The sequence below is a fragment of the Heteronotia binoei genome, chromosome 1, assembly GCF_032191835.1.
Source record: "Heteronotia binoei isolate CCM8104 ecotype False Entrance Well chromosome 1, APGP_CSIRO_Hbin_v1, whole genome shotgun sequence".
In the NCBI taxonomy this organism is placed as follows: domain Eukaryota; kingdom Metazoa; phylum Chordata; class Lepidosauria; order Squamata; family Gekkonidae; genus Heteronotia; species Heteronotia binoei.
Window position 1 is genome coordinate 132,692,071 of NC_083223.1, and position 21,035 is coordinate 132,713,105.

The 21,035-nt window shown below is 42.2% G+C and overlaps 1 protein-coding gene across 2 annotated transcripts in view; it reads left to right on the forward strand.

Moving 5' to 3' along the window:
• MTHFD1L (methylenetetrahydrofolate dehydrogenase (NADP+ dependent) 1 like) overlaps nt 1-21,035 on the forward strand; it is a 269,374-nt gene that overhangs the window by 45,414 nt on the left and 202,925 nt on the right. For both annotated transcript variants that reach the window (XM_060240830.1, XM_060240823.1), the window contains exon 11: nt 3,846-4,019. In XM_060240830.1, coding sequence (XP_060096813.1) covers nt 3,846-4,019 — 174 coding nt within the window. The remainder of the gene's footprint in view (nt 1-3,845; nt 4,020-21,035) is intronic.

Consider the following 21,035-nt stretch of genomic DNA (forward strand, 5'->3'; position numbering starts at 1 on the left):
GGCAGGTCCGGCCACAGTGGCTGCAGGGAAAAGTCTGATTTGGGGTTGGTGCTGTAGCAGTACGATTCTTCCTCAATCTCCTTTTGTCCTCAAGACCAGCTATGCGTGCGTTCTCAAAGGAAGAGACAGCCTTGTGGATGGTGTGCCTCCATGCTTTGCGATCTGAGGCTAGGTCAGACCACTGGTGATGGTTAATGCAACAGGTACCAAGGGATTTCTTCAAGGAGTCCTTGTACCTCTTCTTTGGTGCCCCTCTATTTCGATGGCTGGTGGAAAGTTCGCCATACAGGGCAATCTTGGGAAGGCGGTGGTTTTCCATCCTGGAGATATGCCCTGCCCAGCGCAGCTGCGTCTTCAACAGCAATGTCTCGATGCTTGTAACCTCCGCCCGCTTGAGGACTTCAGTGTTGGTCACAAAGTCACTCCAGTGGATGTTGAGGATGGTGCAAAGGCAGCGCTGATGAAAGCGCTCAAGGAGTCGCAGGTGATGACGGTATAAAACCCACGATTCGGAGCCATAGATGAGGGTTGTCATCACAACCGCTTTGTAAACATTGATCTTTGTGCCTTTTTTCAGATGCTTGTTGCTCCACACTTTTTTATGCAGTCGGCCAAATGCACGGTTTGCCTTTGCCAGCCTATTGTCAATCTCCTTGTCGATCTTGGCGTCTGAGGAACTGATGCATCCCAGGTAGCTGAACTGCTGGACTGTCTTCAAAACTGATTCACCCACAGTGATGCAAGGAGGGTGATAATCTTCCTGGGGTGCAGGCTGGTGGAGAACTTCTGTCTTCTTCAGACTAACTTCTAGGCCGAATAGCTTGGCAGCCTCTGCAAAGCAGGACGTCATATGCTGCAGAGCTGATACCGAGTGGGAGACAAGTGCAGCAGCTCTCGGATAAGTTTTTCCATTGTCTTGGAGTGGGCCTTTAGTCGCCTCAGGTTGAACAGGCTGCCATCAGTGCGATAGCGGATGTAGACACCATCGTCATCATCTAAATCTACTGTGGCTCTTTGAAGCATCATGCTAAAAAAGATTGTAAAGAGAGTTGGCGCGAGAACACAGCCTTGCTTTACACCTGTGCCTATTGGGAAGGGCTCCGAGAGATCGTTGCAGTGTCTGACTTGGCCTCGCTGGTCTTCATGTAGCTGGATGACCATACTGAGGAACCTTGGGGGACATCCTAAATGTTCCAAGATTTGCCACAGGCCATTCCTGATTTCCCTGAGGACTGACTGATTTGATCTTTTTGCAGTCCAAGGGACTCTCAAGAGTCTTCTCCAGCACCACATCTCAAAAGCATCTATTCTTCTGCGCTCAGCCTTCCTTATGGTCCAGCTCTCACAGCCATACATTACTACTGGGAATACCATCGCTGTACGGACTTTTGTTGGCAGGGTGATGTCTCTACTTTTTATTATACTGCCCAGGTTGTCATAAATTGAAAAGCAGAATGCTTGATTCCTCAGGAATATTCAGTGATGCTGGCAAGGCAAAGGGATACAGATCCTCCTCCCCTCCTCAGGTGTTCAAATGAAGGTACTAAAGGTTCAAATGAAGGTACCATTCTCTACACAATCAAATGTCCATTCACAGCCTGCTGTAGTCTACCACATGACCTTTTCATGAGAGATTTGAGGATTTTTTAGCCAGAATTCACACTGAGGCAGGCAAGATAAAAGCAATAACTGTTAGTGAGGAAGATTTGTAAAGATTGTACAGGGAAGCTTGAAAACGTTTCTGGTGATTTTTTGAAGCCTTTGTCCACACACCAGAATCTACCTTAACAATACTAAAGGTAGTGTTGTTTTCTGAGGCAACCAAAGCTGTTTTTCCATCTGTGCCAAATATGACTGAAATGATTCACCTTATCGTAGCTGCAGTATACTCTCTCCACAAACTGACATGTCTACAGTATTCTCTTTGTATTTTATTTCCCTTTTTACTTTAAAATTATACCATCTTACAGCAGAGTAGTAGGGCTTGAAGGTCACATTATCAGTCTCCAGTATAACTCATAGCATTAGATTAGATTAGATAATTTTATTTATATCCCGCCCTCCCCGCCGGGGCAGGCTCAGGGCGGCTAACAGTAACAGTAACATTCCATTGTATAAAAACAAGGTTACATTCAACATTAAAATTCTAATAGATTTAAAATTAATTACAGTTATAAAAGTGCTAATGCTATTGCTATTTGTTCTTTATTATGATGGCGGTATCATTAGTACTTAATTTTCTACATCATCGAAAGCCAGTCGGAAGAGGAAAGTCTTGCAGGCCCTGCGGAATTGTTCAAGATCCCGCAGGGCCCGCATTTCCTCTGGAAGTTGGTTCCATAAGCTCGGGGCCACAGAGGAGAAGGCCCGATTGCGGGTGCATTGCAACTTCACCTCTCTTGGTCCGGGGATAGTCAGCAAGTTTTTTCCAGCTGACCTCAGTGCTCTCTGGGGTTCATATAGGGAGAGACGGTCCCTGAGGTAGACAGGTCCTCGACCATATAGGGCTTTAAAGGTAATGACCAGCACTTTGTAACGAACCCGGTATATAACTGGCAGCCAGTGCAGCTCGCGCAGCCCAGGCTGTATGTGCTCCCATTTAGGGAGCCCCAACAGTAGCCTGGCCGCTGCGTTCTGCACCAGCTGCAGCTTCCGGGTTCGGTACAGAGGCAGCCCCATGTAGAGGGCATTACAGTAATCCAGTCTCGAGGTGACCGTTGCGTGAAGTACCGTTGCCAGATCTTGGCGCTCTAGGAAGGGAGCCAACTGCCTTGCCCGCCTCAGGTGGAAGAAGGCTGACTTGGCAGTGGCTGCAATCTGGGCCTCCATTGATAATGAAGGCTCCAGTAAAACTCCCAGACTCCTAACCCGGTGCGCCGCTTTCAGCGGCGCCCCGTCGAAGACCGGAAGAGGTGTTTCCCCTTCCCGGGCGCCCCGACCCAGACAAAGGACTTCTGTCTTCGCTGGGTTCAATTTCAGCCCGCTCCTCCTCAACCACATTGCCATATCCTGCAGGGCCCGGTCTAGATTCTCAGGGACGCAGTCAGGCCGGCCGTCCATTAGCAGATAGAGTTGGGTGTCATCTGCATATTGATGGCACCCAAGTCCGTATCTCCTGGCAATCTGGGCAAGAGGGCGCATGTAGATATTGAATAATATTGGTGAGAGAACTGCCCCCTGAGGCACTCCACAGTCCAGTGTGCGCCTCCGGGACCGCTCGCCACCAATTGCCACCCTTTGTCCCCGATCCTCGAGGAAGGAGGAGAGCCATTGTAAGGCAGACCCCCTCACCCCTATATCGGCGAGGCGGCGGGTCAGTAGCCGATGGTCGACCGTGTCGAACGCGGCCGACAGGTCTAACAACATCAGCACCGCCACACCGCCCCGATCCAGATGCCGTTGGAGATAGCATGTGTAAACATCTTTCTCAGTTGCATTTATATGAATCCCTGGACTTCCCTTTGTAAGTATCAAGTAGCTAAATAATGCATGTATTGTCTGAGCAAATATGAAATCAATGTGTGTTTTGGGGGCTTTTCTAAAATGAAGACTATTATTAAATACATTCTTCGTCTCACTCTCTTTCTTTGAATTTATATATGAGAGAGATGAGCTTCATTCCCCCCCCCCCCCATTGCTACTTCCTTTTCTTCATGTCTTAATGTTCTTCAGTATCTTTTAAAATCAGCTTTGACTGCTATGGTTTGAATAGTTAAGTTTGGGACGGGAGAAAGGACCATGAAGTGCCACAGTAACTCCATTGTTTTCAAGATTTGCTGCTGTCTGCTTTGCTCTTGACCACCAAAGCTGAGAGAGATCGCCTGACTCCGGTTTTTCTTTTCCAGTGATATTGAAATTTCCCGAGGACAGAGCCCAAAAGCTGTTGATGTCCTAGCCAAAGAGATAGGATTGCTCACAAATGAAATTGAAATCTATGGCCAAACCAAAGCCAAAGTACGTCTGTCCCTGCTGGAAAGGTTAAAGGATCAGCCAGATGGGAACTATGTGCTAGTTGCAGGGTAAGAAATATTTAGTTTCATTCTTTTCACTTACACTCCCTTACATAACACACATTCAACTTGTATTTTATTTAATAGTTGTGCTTTTCCCACATTTAAGTTACAACACTTAAAATATTCTCCCTCCATTAATGAAAATGGTCCCCCCCCTGCTTTCTACTTAAAAACAATACAGCCTCATTCCAATTGTGGCCATGGAGGTTAATGATTTTTTATGTATGGCAGATCTAATTAAGCCGTCTAAAATAACTTTATACTATTTAAAATAACTGAAGCAATATGATTTTTCTTGTCTTCTTAGTTCAGAAGAATTTTGCTGTTTGGGGAGTGTTTTTCTTGATAATAATTTAATGATAAGACTTTAATCATTTGATTTAATTACAGTGACATAGAATTTTGTGGTACTATGGAATGTATTTATTGACTGGAAAACAGATAAGTTACATATAATTCCGAGGGCTTTCAGTCTAGGCATGTTTCCAGTAAGGCTTATCCTGGTCTCTGAATATCTTTTCCCATGATATCCTTCAAAAGATCATGTGCCAACTAAATTTTTTTACCATCTTAGAGCAGAATAGTTCTCCTCCCAAGACATACCCATGATTCTGTGTGAGATCTTTCCTAAGTAAAATCACTCAGGCACATTGCTGAACAAGTATTGGGGGATTAAATTATATCAAAATGCAAAACTTCTGCATGGCTTTGATGAATTGCATTTTCTTTCTCAGCAGTTGAAGATCTTTTTCTCTCTCCTGGACTTTCCTGACATCTCCCAGACCCTCAGCCCTGAAACCACAGCATGCTGTATTATTCTTGCTGTAGAATTTGTGCTGAAGTTCTTGAATGTAGAAAGAAGTTGTTTACAGATATGGAGGTCCAGAAGTAAAATATAAACAATCAAGAACACAAGGACTGACTCAATGACACATAACAGTATGCCTCTTTTAAGGTTTAACTATGTGCAATCACCAGGCCTTTTTTTTTTAGCAGGAATTCCTTTGCATATTAGGTCACACATCCCTGATGTAGCCAATCCTCCAAGAGAAGAAGAAGAAGAAGATATTGGATTTATATCCCGCCCTCCACTCCGAAGAGTCTCAGAGCGGCTCACAATCTCCTTTACCTTCCTCCCCCACAACAGACACCCTGTGAGGTGGGTGGGGCTAAGAGAGCTCTTACAGCAGCTGCCCTTTCAAGGACAACCTCTGCCAGGGCTACGGCTGACCCAAGGCCATTCCAGCAGGTGCAAGTGGAGGAGTGGGGAATCAAACCCGGTTCTCCCAGATAAGAGTCCACACACTTAACCACTACACCAAACTGGCTTACAGGACTCTTAGTACAAGGCCTACTGTAAGCTCTTGGAGGATTGGCTATATCAGGGGTGCGTGGCCTAATATGTAGAGGAGTTCCTTCTGCAAAAAAAGCCCCAGCAATCACACTTTAGGCAGCTCTTTTTCCTAATAACATCTGCTTCTCTTCTTCAGATCCCCTCTCCTTTTTCAAATACATGTTTGTGAGGGTAGTGGGAACTCCACTAATGTAGACATTGTGGGGATTTGTTGGCCCAAACAAACTCTGGTAGCAAAAATGTTACGCTCCCCATCCACTTTAACAACTTCTGTGTTTTAAGTGGCTCTTTCCAAAGTGGCGTATTTTGCATGAGATAAGGCCTTGTTCATATAATTCCCCCTCCCCCAAGGACTTAAGTAATTGATAAGGCTTTTGAAACTATGCATCATCCCAGTGTTTATTCTAAACCCCAAAATCTGAAGATTATTAACAGATGCCGTACAGCTTGGTTCTCAAGCTTAGTATGCATGCCAGGTGTGTCTTGTAAGCTGCTCCTTCGTATTTTTAAGCCATGGATGCTCCTGTTGTGCTCTGAATTTTGTATGTTCTTCTGCTCCATTATTTCACTGCATGTGCTTCCCCTTCTTTAATAGTGAATGCCCATCTACTACATGAACAATACCATGGGCGGTGAGGATACAAGCAGCAAGGTTTTGTGTGTCCTGCTTAATTTTATCATGCTTGATAAAATTCAGTGAATAAAACTGAAAAGTTCATATATAGCAAAACCAGCCAAAAGTACAATCCAAAACAGATTTTCACCTTTCAACAGCCATTGAAGTCAATGGACTTAGGCGTGCAGCTAAACACTAAAGTTACATTGACTGCAACAGCACAGAATTAAGCACACAACTCTTTTATTAAAATGAATTTTTTTACTCCACATATCTTGGAGCTGAGTAGCTGTTAATGCATCTTCTAGCAAAAAAACCCCTCCCCATAAAATATGATGGAATTTTAAATGTGCTTAACTATGACACGGTCTTTGTCTTCTGCATTTTCTGTATTCAGGACGCTAGGGGAAAAAAAGGTGTAGATTTTAGCAAAGCTGTGATTATATGGTTGTTTTCTGTGATCATGTCTAAATACACATTTCCAGTTTCCTTCCTCTTACCACATTGTTCTCCTCCCCTCCCTTTTATACTCACAGCAACTCTGTGAGGAAAGGTAGGCTGAGAATACATAATTGGCCCAAAGGCACCCAGTGAACTTCAGTGACAGAGTGGTGATTCAAACCTGGATCTTCCAGATCCTAGTCTGGAGCTCTAACCACTATGCAACACTGGCTTTCATGGAGTGGCTGCTGTTGAACAGCATGAGACAGCAAGGCCTAGATGACTCATGCAAGTCACCAATCCCAGGCCTGATTCTGATGAGTCCCCTGTTAAAGGCCAAAGCATCCCTGAAAAATGTCCTGCCTCCTCTCCAATTTACCAACCAAAACCAAGACTTGAAGGCTGCATGATTACCTAGCAAAGACCTCTCAGGGCATTCATTTTTAAAAGCTGTAGGTGGTTCTATTATTTGGGAGGATTAACCCCCTCAATGTATTTTTTTAAGATTTCAAACTTAAAAAAAAAAATCGTGGCTTCGGTATGTGGATTTAAGTTGTCATAGATACGGCATTGTTGAGAATTAGATAGATTGATGATGATTCTGTGCTTGCAATAATATGCAAATATTTATATCAGCTTTCTTTGGGGTTAAGGTAGCTTAGAAATCATAAACATAAAATTTGAAAACCAACCAAATAAAAGCCAAATTACCACCTCCTCCCCAAAATATATCTGCAGTTTATACCTCATTAAAAGCTCTTTCAAATAAAATGGCATTGTAGCGCCTGCTGCATTGTATCAAGATGGTGCCCCCCACCTCCACAGGGGTCCATTCCACTAGGTGGGAACTACAGTAGACAAGGCACAGGCTCCATTAAGTGGGAGAGTATCAGCAGCCTGAGGACTGTACTTAACACCTAGTAAGAGTATATGGTAGGAGACTAGAGTTGCCAACAAGCCTAGAAAATGTCCTGTCTATTTATTGGAAGCCTAATTGTGGAAATGGGCAGCAGAAGCTTTCATAGCATGGAGGTAAATAACATCACCTAATAAATAACATTAAGTCTCTGTTAAAAGGACAGGACTTTTTCTGTCCAGTCCATCTCCAATCCTAGAAGAGACAGTCCTTTAGATATGTGGCTCATAGGCCATAAAGTGCTTAAAAGGTCATAATCAGAACCTTGAAGTGGACACTGAAACACACTGGCCAGTTTAATTGTTTCAAGATGGATGAGATGTATTCCCCTTGCTATACACTATTCATAATTAAGCTGCCATGTTCTGAATCAGCTGAATTTTCTGAGTTGTCTTCAAAAGCAGTGTTACTAAGGCACGAATCAGCTGAGTCTAAGAAGGGTAGAAGTTGGTGAATCACGTGCAACTGATAGAAGTCGCTCTTGGCCATTACACCAACTGTTTTTCAATCAGATAGACACACCCTGATTCTTAACATACTCTTATTAGTGACCATATCCCACTCATTAATGCCTGATACCACTGCAAAATCTAGGTCAAATTATTAACTTGTGCGCCAGAAGTAGATGCTGAAAAAATTATGTAACCCCATCTGAATCCCTGGGATAAGGCACAGTAAAAATATAATAAACTAGTTAATAAGCCCCATTGTGGGGAGAAATACAACGGGTGCTAGAAATTTACTATGGGTGAGTTTGGGAGCTGTGTGGGCTGGGGAGAGAAGGGAAAGATAGAGGGGGGCAAGGTATGTCGAGAAGGCAGCTGTTAGGAAGGGAAATTGAGAAACTGGGGAAATGTGGGGTAGAATATCAGAGAAAGAGGGGATCTTGGGAAAGAAGGGATGGGAGCAAAAAAGATGGGGGTGGATTGCTTTCCATCTTCTCCCTCCTCCCTGCAGCCTCTACCTAGGAAAAGGACGTCTTTCTCCACAGTGGAAACCAAAGCAGCTTACATCATTCTCCTCTGCCTCTTTTGAACTGCACATCTACCCTGTGAAAGTCTGTTACTGGTCCAAAATCACCCAGTCAGCTTCCACAGCATGAACCTAGGCCTGGCAGACCCGTCATACATGGTTGTCGTAAAGGAGGTGACCTCAGCAGGGTATAATGACTCAGCGTGTACCATTTTCTCCATCTGGAGAGCAGTTGTAGTTCTGAGTGATCTTCAGGCCTCACCTGGAGAGGATGGGGTTTGAGGAAGAGTGGGAACTCAGACAGGTACAATGCTATAGACTCCACCCCCCAAACCAGTCATTTTCTCCTGGGGAACCACTGTTGTTGATCCCCAGAATTTCCCAACTTGGAGTTGACAACCTTCTCTCCTTCCCAGCCAACCATCAACCTACCTTTGATGGGGTGGTGTTAGGAGATGAACTATCCCGACGACACCCACTTATTTGTGGTGTGCCACAGGGAGCGGTTCTTTCTCCGATGTTATTCAACATCTACATGCGCCCCCTCGCCCAAATTGCCCAGAGGTATGGGCTGGGCTGTCACCAGTATGCAGATGACACTGAGCTCTATCTGCTGATGGGCGGCCAGTCTGACTCCACCCTAGAAGATCTGTCCACAGCATTGCAAGCCGTGGCAGGGTGGCTTAGGCTGAGTGGACTGAAATTAAATCCGACGAAGATGGAGGTCCTGTATCTGAGTCGCCATGGTTCGGGACCAGAGGTCCATTTACCGACCTTCAATGGAGTACAGCTCACACTACCGCCCAAGGTTAAAAGCCTAGGGGTGCTCTTGGATCCTTCTTTAACAATGGAGGCCCAAGTAGCTGCCACTGCCAGGTCAGCGTTTTACCATCTGCAGATGACAAGGCAGTTGGTCCTCTTTCTCAAACGCGATGACTTGACAACAGTGATCCATGCTACGGTCACCTCGAGACTGGATTACTGTGATGCTCTCTACGTGGGGCTGCCCTTGTCCCATATCCGGCGACTCCAGCTAGTACAGAATGCTGCAGCCAGGCTGCTTATGGGAGTTCCTTTACGGGAACACATTCAGCCTGTGCTGAAAGAGCTGCACTGGCTACCGATAATGTACCGGATTTGCTTCAAGGTGCTGGTTATTACCTTTAAAGCCCTATATGGCCAAGGTTCTGCATACCTTAGGGACCACCTTTCCCTGCACATGCCCCAGCGAGCACTTTGGTCCGGGTCTCAAAACCTGTTGACAGTTCCCAGAGAAGCAAACCTCAAAACTACAAGAGGCAGGGCCTTTTCTGTTGCTGCCCCTAGCTGGTGGAATGTGTTGCCGGTGGATGTTAGGGCCCTATGAGAGCTCTTACAGTTCCGCAGAGCCTGCAAAACGGCATTCTTCCGCCAGGCATTTACATGAATGGTAACATCTGCAGCAATGGGACTGGCCCATAAGAACACCACCAATGGCCTACTTCACTGCACTATGGCGATCCTGAGACCTCTGAGTATAACTAACCACCAGAATTTAAACCGCTGCCTGAAATTATGATTGTAGCACATGCAGTTGTTTTAAATTGTTTTTATGTTTTATGTTTTTATTGTTGTTTTATTGTATCGGTCACACTAATGCGTTTGTGTTGACCCTTGGTTTGTGAGCCGCCCTGAGCCTGCCTTTGGTGGGGAGAGCAGGATATAAATTAATTAAATAAATAAATTTATCTGTCCCTCTGATTTCAGCTGATTTCAGCTTTCTGTCTCCTCCCCCCTGTCTCCTCCCTCCCAGTCTTTCTCCGCAGTGGGAACCAAAGCAGCTTAAATAATTTTCCTCTCCCACTTTTGATCTACACAACCCTGTGAGGGAGGTTATGCTGAAAGTTTGTGACCAGTCCGAAATTTTGCACTAGACCTTAATGCTGGTTTAACTCTGTCCCCAAAATGACATTTTACACCGGAATAATGGAATCAGAGAAACCAGCTCTGTAACTCTATGATTCTATGATTTTAGTGTAGAATGTCAGTTTGGTGACAGGGCTAGACCAGGATTAAAAGGTCTAGTGCAAAATTGGTCCCAGTCAGCTTCCACAGTAGGAAAATGGGAATGGCAGACCCAACCCTGAAGCACTGAGTGTCACATCACAGTGGCTGTCAAAGTTACTGTGGACTGAAACCACATGCAAGACTTCCACTTAAATGTACTTTAAATATGATAATTTTAAGAGATGAACTGGGCTCTGTTTCTTACATTTACTAAATAACTGCAGCACCATCTACTTCAATGATACATCAGTGAAGTATTTAAAACATTTTAAAATCATACCAGAAAATTATTATTTCCCTGAGGATCTAATGGAACACCTTTTATGAATCTTTACTATATCTCTGTGTCTTTTACTTTGTATCATGTTATAATCACCATGGTTTATTCCTGAATGAGAAATTCTGAAGAAAATAAAGAGGTTGCAGAGAGCGTTTTGCCAGCCAAATTCAGAAGGCTTTTGCATCTGTTTAGAGAAGATGTTAAGGTCTGGCTGGCTTCCAATATTAACAATTGTAATAAGAAGCTGATAACTTTGATGAAGAAAATAGATATACTCCTGAGGAAGACTTTTTTTATCTTTAAAATATTTTATTAAAGTATGCAAGAATAAACAGAACCTCAGTAGTCTCAGCAAATGATTCCAAGTAGTGTGGTTATAAGCGTTACAATAGAAAATAAACTGAATAAGCTAAACAGTATGGAATAGGTAAGTTAGCATTACATTTGTTATTATGAACTACTAATAGTACAAATTGAGCACTCATAAAAAGTAGTAGGTTTAAAATAAATGATTATTAAATAAAGAACTAAATGAAAAATAGATGAGAATACAATAAAACACTGAACATAAAATTCCAATCCTGTGTCATAGCATAAAAAATTTTGTGCAAGAGGAAAAAGAGAGCAGAAAGAGTCCTTTATTAAAAGTAGATCAAAGACATTTGAAAGGAATTATAGGGAGAAATTTCTTGTTGGAAGATATATTCTACAAATGGGTACCATTTAGCTGTGAAATGAGAAGTGATAGGAAAGGAGTCAGTGTGATGCAGTTGGTCAGTAATTCTGTCCATGATAAAGTGTTCCCAGACTTTTGTAAGCCAAAAGCTTTTGATGCTTTCCATGTGGAGGCAATAGTGGTCTTAGTTTCTACCAAGAGACTAGTAATTAGCTCACAAAGTATTTTGGGAACATTCGACAAATCCCAAATGTTTTTTTAAAATTAGTTCCGGAGCAAAAGGAAGTTGATAGGAGGTAATATTCTTAATTATTGAAGAGTGTTCAACCAAAATTTTTGTATAACCAGGCATTCCTACCAACAGTGTGCATAAGTGCCAAGTTGGCCACATCTTTTCCAACAAAGCGGAGAGTGTGATTTAGAGATGGTAGCGAGATGGACAGGTGTAAGATCCCATCGGTGAAAGATCTTGAAAGATTGCAGTCTAGTGCTGATTACAGGAGAAAAAAATATTGAGGATGAATATATCGCTGACCATTGTTCAGAGGATAGAGACAGATTACAGTCTTGATTCCATACTAGTTGATGTCCCATCTGAGTAGAATTATCCAGGCATATTAAGATATCATATATGACAGAAATGAGGCCTTTGAGATGGGAAGTTGAAAAATCCAATATTCATTCAAAGCTTGTTGGTTGAGAGCGAAAAACTTTTGGGAGATCAATTTTAGAAATGGCATGATTCAACTGCAGATAAAAAACCCACATGGAAATAGAGCTTTTGAGTTTTTTCTCCAGAATGGATTTAGAAAGCAAACCTGATGCAGATGAAATATCTTTAAGGTGAGTCATACGTGCCAAGTACCGAGATTTAGATAGAGCAGTAGAATTGCCCAGTGGGAACCAAGGTTGATTAAATATGGCTGAATAATGGGAGATCTCAGGAAGGAGTCTGCTTCTATAAGTGCCCTAAATCTTGAATATAGCCTTAAGTAATGGGTTTCGCTTGATTGATGCCAGACAAAATTGTGGAGTAGTCCAGACTGCTTCCCCTGAAGAAAGCGGTGAGAGAAGAGGACAAAACGGTTTAGACCATTCAGCACAGTCCCCGTTGCATACCATTTTAACAATGTTTGTCAGCAGTTGTCTTGTGATATGTAGATATATCAGGAAAGTTCAGGCCACCACAGGTTGTCTGCCGTCTGATATTGCGGAAGCTTACTCTCGGTCTTTTGTGCTGCCATAAGGATGAATTGAACGAGGCTTGCCATTTGTGAAGCGATGGAGGTATGATAATGGGAATAGTACGAAAGAGATATAAAAGTTTAAGGAGAGCAAAAGATTTTACCAAATGCATTCTGTCTGCAAAGGATATAGTCATTTTATCCCATTTGAGAAGATCTGAAATGATTTTTTTGAATTTTGCCACGTAGTTGATCTCCAGAAACATTTTAGGGGAATTGGGTATTTGTACACCCAGATAGGGCAGAGAAGAGAAACCCACTGGAACAGATAGTTTTTATGAATGAATTCTATTGAGGATTGAGGTAAGTTAAGAGGCATGAGATTTGACTTGCTTTGATTGATTTGCAGTCCAGATATATAACTAAAGGAGGACAATAGACGCTGGAGATGAGGAAGAGAATCTTCAGGTCTTGAGATATAAAGTAACATATCATCAGCAAATAGATTTAGTTTCATGGAGTTAGAGCCACAATTTATGCCATGGATGTTTTTATCTAGTCGTATCAAAGATACTAGTGGTTCCAAGGCTAGAGCAAAAAGAGCGAGAGACAAGGGGCACCCTTGCCTTGTGCCTCTTTGCATTTTAATGATGTTAGAGTCCAAACCATTAATATTAACTTGTGCTGAAGGAGCAAAATAAATAGTTGAAATGGCCTTAATGAAAGTAGATCCAAACTCCATGTGTTGCAAAAGGGAAATCAGGTATGAAGTTTCCAGGACTCGAATGCTTTCTCAATGTCAAGGGAAAGAAAAGCTGCCTTTGTTTTGAATGCCTCACAGTAGGAAAGTACATGAAGAGTCTTGTGAATATTGTTCGTTATTTCTCTGCCTGGCATAAACCCAACTTGGTCTGGATGGATATATTCAGTAATAAGCGAATTTAGTCATTTCGCAGGACAGCTGTAAAGATTTTGTAGTCCTGGTTTAATAAAGATATGGGGCGAAAGGAAACAGGATTTGAGAGATCTTTTCCCGGATTGGGGATGACTATGATAGAGGCTACATTCCAAATGGAAGGCAGAATTCCCATTTGAAGTACTTCATTGCATGTGTTGGTTAAGGGGGTGGCAAGAAGATGCGCAAACTTTTTGTAAAATTCCAACGTGTAGCCATCGGTTCCTGGCACTTTGTTATTTTTGAGGCCTTTTATAACGTCCAGGATTTCTGAAGTTGCAAATGGACGGTTAAGAAATAAGCAATGGTCCTCGAGATCTTCTTGATCTGAGGATGTTGTGTTAAAAAGTCTTAGATTGTGCAGGCAGAAGGTTTGTGAGATGTATATAGAGATTTGTAGAAGTCATAAAAAACTCTAGTGATGGTGGAAGAGCTAGTGTGCAGGCAACCTTTTGCATCCTCGGAAGCATTGATGAATCTAGAGGATTTTTTTCTTTAACTTTCCAGGAAAGAAGCTTGAGCGAGCATGAAAAATTGATCCAGTGCTTTTGTTTGATGAAGAGTAGATTTTTTGAATTTGAGTACACTCGAGTGATTCTAGAATCTTATGTTCCATTGCAAGTTTTTTATAGAGTTTTTTCCCACCTGTTTCTTTATGTAATTGTTCCAGTTTCTTAATACGTGAGATATTTCCAGTTTAAATGCTTCCCTACATTTTTTAAAAGAGGAAGACAAGGATATTAGATTGCTTCAGAGTACAGCTTTTAGGGCTTCCCATAATGTAGAAGAGTTGACATCAGATGTGGAGTTCTCCTGTAAATATTGTTGAATATGGACTTCGATTTGTTGTACACAATCATCATTAAATAGTAAGGACTTATTCAGAGACCATCTTTTAGGAGGTCTAGGGGAGCAGTCAGGTGAAAGTGAGCAATTCACCCAAACATGGTCAGACCACACAATGGAACCTATTTCTGCTTTTGTCACTTGGTCCATAACAGTGTTGGAAAGTAATATGTAGTCTATCTGGGTGTAAATATTGAGTCTTGAAGAGTAGTATATATAGTGTCTATCATTTGTATGAAGTCTCCAAGCATCAGACACATGGAATTTCAGAAAAAGAATTGATAATCTGGTTGAGTTTTTGTTGGTTTTGGTTCAGTGAGGCATCGGTTGAGAGCAGTCAAGCTCATGATTATCTATAACAGGGGTGGGGACCATCTGGCCCAAGGGCCATTTACGGCCCTTGAGATCACCTGGTCTGGCCCTCGGGGATTGCTGAGCCGTGTGGCAGCCTCTCTGGGGCTCAGCTGACTGGTGAGGATTGTGGGGCCCAGCCACGCTGTGCAGTGGCCTCCCCAAGGCCCAACTGGCTGGCAGGGATCATGGGGCCCAGCCATGCTGCAGCCTCCCTGAGGCCTGGTTGCCCAGCCAGGATCACTGCAGGGTTTGAAAAAGTCACTGTCATAGTTCAGGTAAGTCTCCCCCATTTCTTTATTTCCATTTCTTTCTATTTCTTCCCCCCATTTCTTTGTTTCCTTTAATTCCCCTTCCTTCCTTTCTCTATTTTCCTTTATTCCTCCCATTTATTTATTTTCCTTTCTTCCCACCTTTATTTTCCTTTATTATCTTTTCTTTCCCCCATTTCATTATTTCCAAATTAGTGTGTGCCAAATAAGGCTCTCCCTACATGACTTCAAATAGAAAAACAATTATTTGCATTATTAGGGTTTGTAGAATCTTTCGGGATCAAGTGCCGTGTTCTACTGGAGAAAGTTTTCCTTCCAGACGTTTCGTCCTCAGCTGTGGAGAACATCCTCAGTGGCGTTGCAGCCGGAGCAGGCGCTCAGACCTTCTTGGCTGCTGTGCATTGCACTTTCTCCAGTAGAACACGGCACTTGATCCCGAAAGATTCTACAAACCCTAATGATGTTACCAGCCGTGAAAACCTGAATTCTTTGATAATTATTTGCATTAATTTTGCCAGCCTGAATTGGTCTCTCTTGATGTAACGCTGTTTTTTAAGTTAATACTTTTGTATGGCCTGTGAATGATGTTATAAGTATCCAAATGGCCCTTGGCAGAAAAAAGGTTCCCCACCCCTGATCTATAAGGTTGAAGTCACGACCAATTATAAGTTCAACTTCTTGGAAGTCATGTGAAGCAGTCAGTGTCTCTTCTAGAAATGATAGTTGATTGGCGTTAGGAGCATAGATCGAGGCTATGGTAATCTTTTGGTCATCTAGTACACCTTTCAGAAACAGAAAGCATCCACGGGGATCAATTTGAGTTGCCTGATGTAAAAATCTGACTCTTTTGGACAAAAGAATGGCAACTCCCTCTTGAATTGGAACAGCCTGAAGCGTGAAATTGAAACTGGATCCACGAAGCTTTCAGTGGTATGACATTTGGATTCCTCAAATGAGTTTCCTGTAGCAGGATAATATCAGAGTGCAATTTGGATAGATTGTTTAAAATTCTCTTTCATTTAATGGGGTTGTGCAATCCTCGAACGTTTAGAGAGGTTACATTCCATGAAGGACACATGTTATAATAGAAAAGTGTGTGAGAGAGCACAGAGTAGAAACTTACTAGAATGTATAGTGATGAGTAAAGGATAAGATGCACAAGGTTGCTATGACAGAGGAGTGAAATTTGCAAGAATTATAAACAGCTAATAAAAACTAATTAAAAGAATGAATAAAGGAAACTTACTGACAAATAATTTGGGAGAATCAGATATGTAGTAAATTGATTATAGGTAAAATAATATCACAGCAAATCAATAACAAAGATCATTCATCAAGGCACCATAATTAATCTAATAAAATTATTGATTAAATAAGGTATCTACTAATAAATATAAAAGTAATAGATTATTATTATTTTTATAAAAATGCTACTATGTAGTAGATAAAATACTTAGTAAATTGATTATACTTACAATAGTGCAAAGATTAGGTCAATATTAAAAACAATTCAACAAAAGAGCACCACAGCAAATGATTAGATATAACAATAATTCCAATTAATTTATTATTACAACCTTTGATGATATATGAACACTATAATCAATTAAACCAAGTAGAAGCCTTTTATGAATTAGTCCTAATGTTAAAATGTTAAAAAAAAAAAAACCTGAAGCAAGCTAGAAAATTTGAGAACAATTAATGAACAAAGAACTGGAGTATTTGAACTATGTAGCAATTGATTAATTACAGAAAAGAAAAGATAATGTAGACCAAAAATGTGTTATGTATCAGTACACCTTATGGGATATTTCTAATTGAACCAGAAGTATTTGTGATATTCTAAGTTTTAGGCAGAATGCAGGCAACTGATGGATAGCAAAATTACAAAGAATATCTGCAAACAGTGTATATAATTATAAGATGGTAGAAAATTCCTATAAGCTGTGAAGTGCTGAGAAAGAGTTGTATAAAGAAAAGGGCAAACAATATTAAAAGACAAAGAGGGAATGTTATGAATGATATAAGTAAAAAAAACAGCTAAAAAAATCTCAATAGTCCCACATAATTTTAAGGAAAGGAAAAATACCTAGAATTACTGGAACAAGCACCAAAAACAAGAGACTATTGAATACACGGAGGCAAACTCAAGAAGACCCTCCCCTCCCCGAAACCCCGATATGTAATGCTTTCTAAGTACTATTCAATTAAAGAATGCACCAAACAGATGTAAATCAGATGAAAGACAATTCAAAAGGCATAAGGCATGCTGTCCTAGAAGGTTTAAAAACCAGAAGGGGGGTCATTTCAGGAACAAATATAAACACAGTCAAATGCTATAGCGACCAAACCGACCACGACATAACAAGTGCATACCCAAACATACAAGCAGGAACAAGGCACAGCATCCACAGACAAAGTCCCCCAACCAAAAAGTCCTGGTACTCAGGCAGCTGACCCAAAGGATCCCGCACTGGGTGCCCCACCCAACACCAAAAATGACGTCCCCTCCCCAAACACACCCACAGCAACACCCCCAATGCATCCCCCACCAAATGCCCGAAACAAACATAGGGGAATGAACCCCCCCCCCCAGAAAATCTCCAAAACGGTGCCATGTCTAAAAATGGCTTGAGCCATCCCTGAACTCAGCGCCTCTCCAAAGATCCCCCAGAGAATCTCCATCCCCCCACCCCAAACATCCAGCAGCAGGGAACACACCAGGAGCACCGCCGCCAGCACACTCAGAGTGGGAACACCACCCCCAACATCAAACGAAGAGCCCCATGCCGAGAGAACCATCGGGGCAGGACCCCCCCAAACCCACCACCTGCACACTGGAACCCCCCAATCGGAAGACCCCATCTATAGACGCTGCATTTCACCCCCATCCACACGTTAACACACGCACCCACCACATCACAGTCATTCCGGCCACTACAACCCCTGGCCATATCCATATCTGTTCCAGAAGATTTAGCACAGGGAAATAAACAAGAATATTAGATCTCCATTCAGTCCTCTGTAAATGACGAAGAAGAAGGACGCCTCCTTTTTTAGATAAGTCTTGAGCAGGCTTGATATTCAGGGACTTGAGCATCGCAACACCAGTATGCAAATATTCAATATAGTACAGTTTGTCCTTGTAAGTAAGCTGTAGCTTTACTAAATTTGTCCAAGCATAGTGGATTTTTGCTTGCCGTAACGCATCAGTTACAGGTTTTAAGGAGCGATGTTTGGTAAGGACTTCTGGGAGAAGGTCTGGCAATACAGCGATCTGTTCATTTTAAAAGGAAAGATGCCCTTGTTGTTATGCTGCTTCTAAGATTGCCCTTCTCACACTATCGAAAGGAATGACAGCTATTATGTCTCTTGGGCCTCGGCGTGTCGGGTTATTAGCTGGCCCCATACAATAGGCATTTGAAATAAAAGGCATTTGAATGTCATTTAAGTTCAGTTCATGGTCTAATCATTCCATAAGAAATGGTGCAAGATCAGAATTTAAAGGCATTTGCTCAGAAAAGCCACGAAACTTAATGTTCTGCTGACCAGATGAGGTTTCCAGTTGCATCACTCAATTTTGTAGGGCACCATTTTCTCGCTTCAGCTCATAAACATCTTCCCTCAGAATTAGCCCGATCTCCCGTGTCCCCTCAGCCATCTGATGTACTGTTTGTAGAGCTTGTTTAAACTCGGTAAACTGCTCAGTGAGGGGTTGAATTAGTGCAGTCATGGTGTCTTTCAAGCTTAATTCCATTGAATTAAACAGGGCAGTTAGCATCGGGTCAGGTAGAGACACTGCATTTGAGTCTGAGGGCCCCTCATCTGTTACCATATTGCTCTCAACAGACATGACAGACTTGTAAACTTTATCAAATAACAACTTTGTGAAGAAAGCAGGTATGTTCTTACCGCTTGCAGAATTTTGTGCAGCTTTGTTGGCTTTGTTATTGCCCATGCTAGAGAGGCGCTAGTATCAGTTTTAGTAGTGGATTAAGAGGGTCAGGGTTAGCAGGGAAAGGGAGCTCTTCTTTTAAGCAACCATCTTCATCGGCATCAATGCCATGTCCCCCCCTGAGGAAGACTTTTGATGAATGAGTCTACATTCAGATGCTCATTGGATGGACTTTGTAATCTTGTAAAGTTGTACAACTTTATGTGTTTAAAAGGGTTTATATGACTTCTGAAAAATGTTTCACTAAATGTTGTTAGCCAGTATATCACAGTGGGGGGGGGGGTATTTTCCAAACAGTAGCAAGCAGCCAGGCCTAGTTAAGTCATGCCAGGGGTATTAAGTCACCCAGAGAGTGCTGCCAGGCCTGGGGTAGGAAACCTCGAGGTGGAGGCTGAAGATATCCTGGTATCACAACTGAACTCCAGACAACAGATCTCTTTTCCCCTGTAGAAAATAACTGCTTTTGGAGGGTGGACTCTGTGGCATTATATTTAGCTGGGACCTCTCTCCCCTCCACCCAAGTTTGGCTTCTGTACATTCCACCACAAAATCTCCAGGAATTTCCCACCAACATGGAATTGGCAGCCCTAGTCAGGACTGGACCCAATGAATTCTCCCGCAAAGGCCAAGATTGGCCTGAAAAGGGCCTCCTCCCCCAGCCTTTTAGTGACAGAACCAAGCTTAGTTGTAGGGTTGCCAAGTCCAACTCAGAAAATATTTGGGGACTTAGGGGGCAGAGCCCGGAGACTTTCCCATCTCCCCCCAAAATGAATAAAAATACAGCAATGTAATTCCTCTGAATAGTCTTCATCTCCTCATCCCCCAGCAACTGACTGCACTTCCACTAAATCAAAGTGAACACATACACACACACTCTCACAAAGCAACCAAAATAAACATAGTTTGCAAGCAAACACTTTTGTGATCTCACTGGGGCAATTTACTCACTGGGGCAGTTTACTCACCAGAACTGCTTAATGTAAACATCTGCTGTATTTCAACCAACTTCTTCAGACTAACAGGAAAATGAAAGCAGAGCTGCTCCAAACAGAGAGACTCTGCTTGCTTCTCTTCCTTCCACTCATTAGGAAGAACCAGGAGCCCTCAGCCAATTGAGGGAAGGCTTTCTGTGGCTATTTCCCTCCTCCTCCCACCCTCAGCCAATCGAGGAAAGGCTTTCCATTGCAGTTTCCCTCCTCTTTCTGTCAGCCAGTTGAAGGAGGCTTTCTTTCTCTTCTCAGCAAAGCAGTGCCTCAATCATTAGCCAATGGAATGCAACAGACCTTGAGTGGTGGTTGATGGAACAAAGGTTGATGCAGTGCACACCACAGCCAATGGAGAGCTGGAAAGTGCCAATACCATATCATATGATAGGGTAAGATAGCATGCGATTCTAGTATGTGGTGGGGGGAAAACATTCTTGATAAATACTTTCACAGAGAATGTATTCTTCCAGGTTTCAATTTAAAAGAGAAAAAGGGGGAAATGTTGAATATTTTAGGACATTAACAACATGAACTGTGGACAGTAGCTGCTACGGGTTAAATTTAGCTGCTTTGTACATTTTTAGAAAGATCTCCTTTGGAATGAAGCCTCATGTTTTGACCCTAAGGAATGCTGAAAAGAATTCAATTTAATACCCATTATTATAAGTATTCTTTATACTCATCACATTTATCCTGTCTTTGAAGTGTTCCACTAGATTCAGAATGCCCTTATATTGGCTTGTTTATAATGCTCCATTTCTCTAGTTTCCTGGCACAATTAAAGATTTTCCATAAAGTTGCACAGTTTGTTTATTGCCTCTGTAGGCCATCATGATCAATGATCCTTGTGTTTTTCCCACAGACAGTAAGCAAGGATGAGCTGTAGTGCCATCCATTATTTCCAAACGAAAAGTTCAATAGTATAACTGTATTTCAGCACAGTAGAGATAAATCAGATCATACTGCATAGAAAAAGATTTTGGAAAAGTTCCAAATTCCAGTTTTTCTTGAAAGCTCACATCACAGTGCAACTCATTTGTGTGATTAAAGTGTGATTTTGTAGTGGTATCAGGAATCAACTAACAAGAGCATTTTAAGAGCTGTGGCTTGTTCAGGGTCCCAAATGGACACATTTTGTGTGTGAAGCATTTTAAAATGGTATTAGGGAGGTA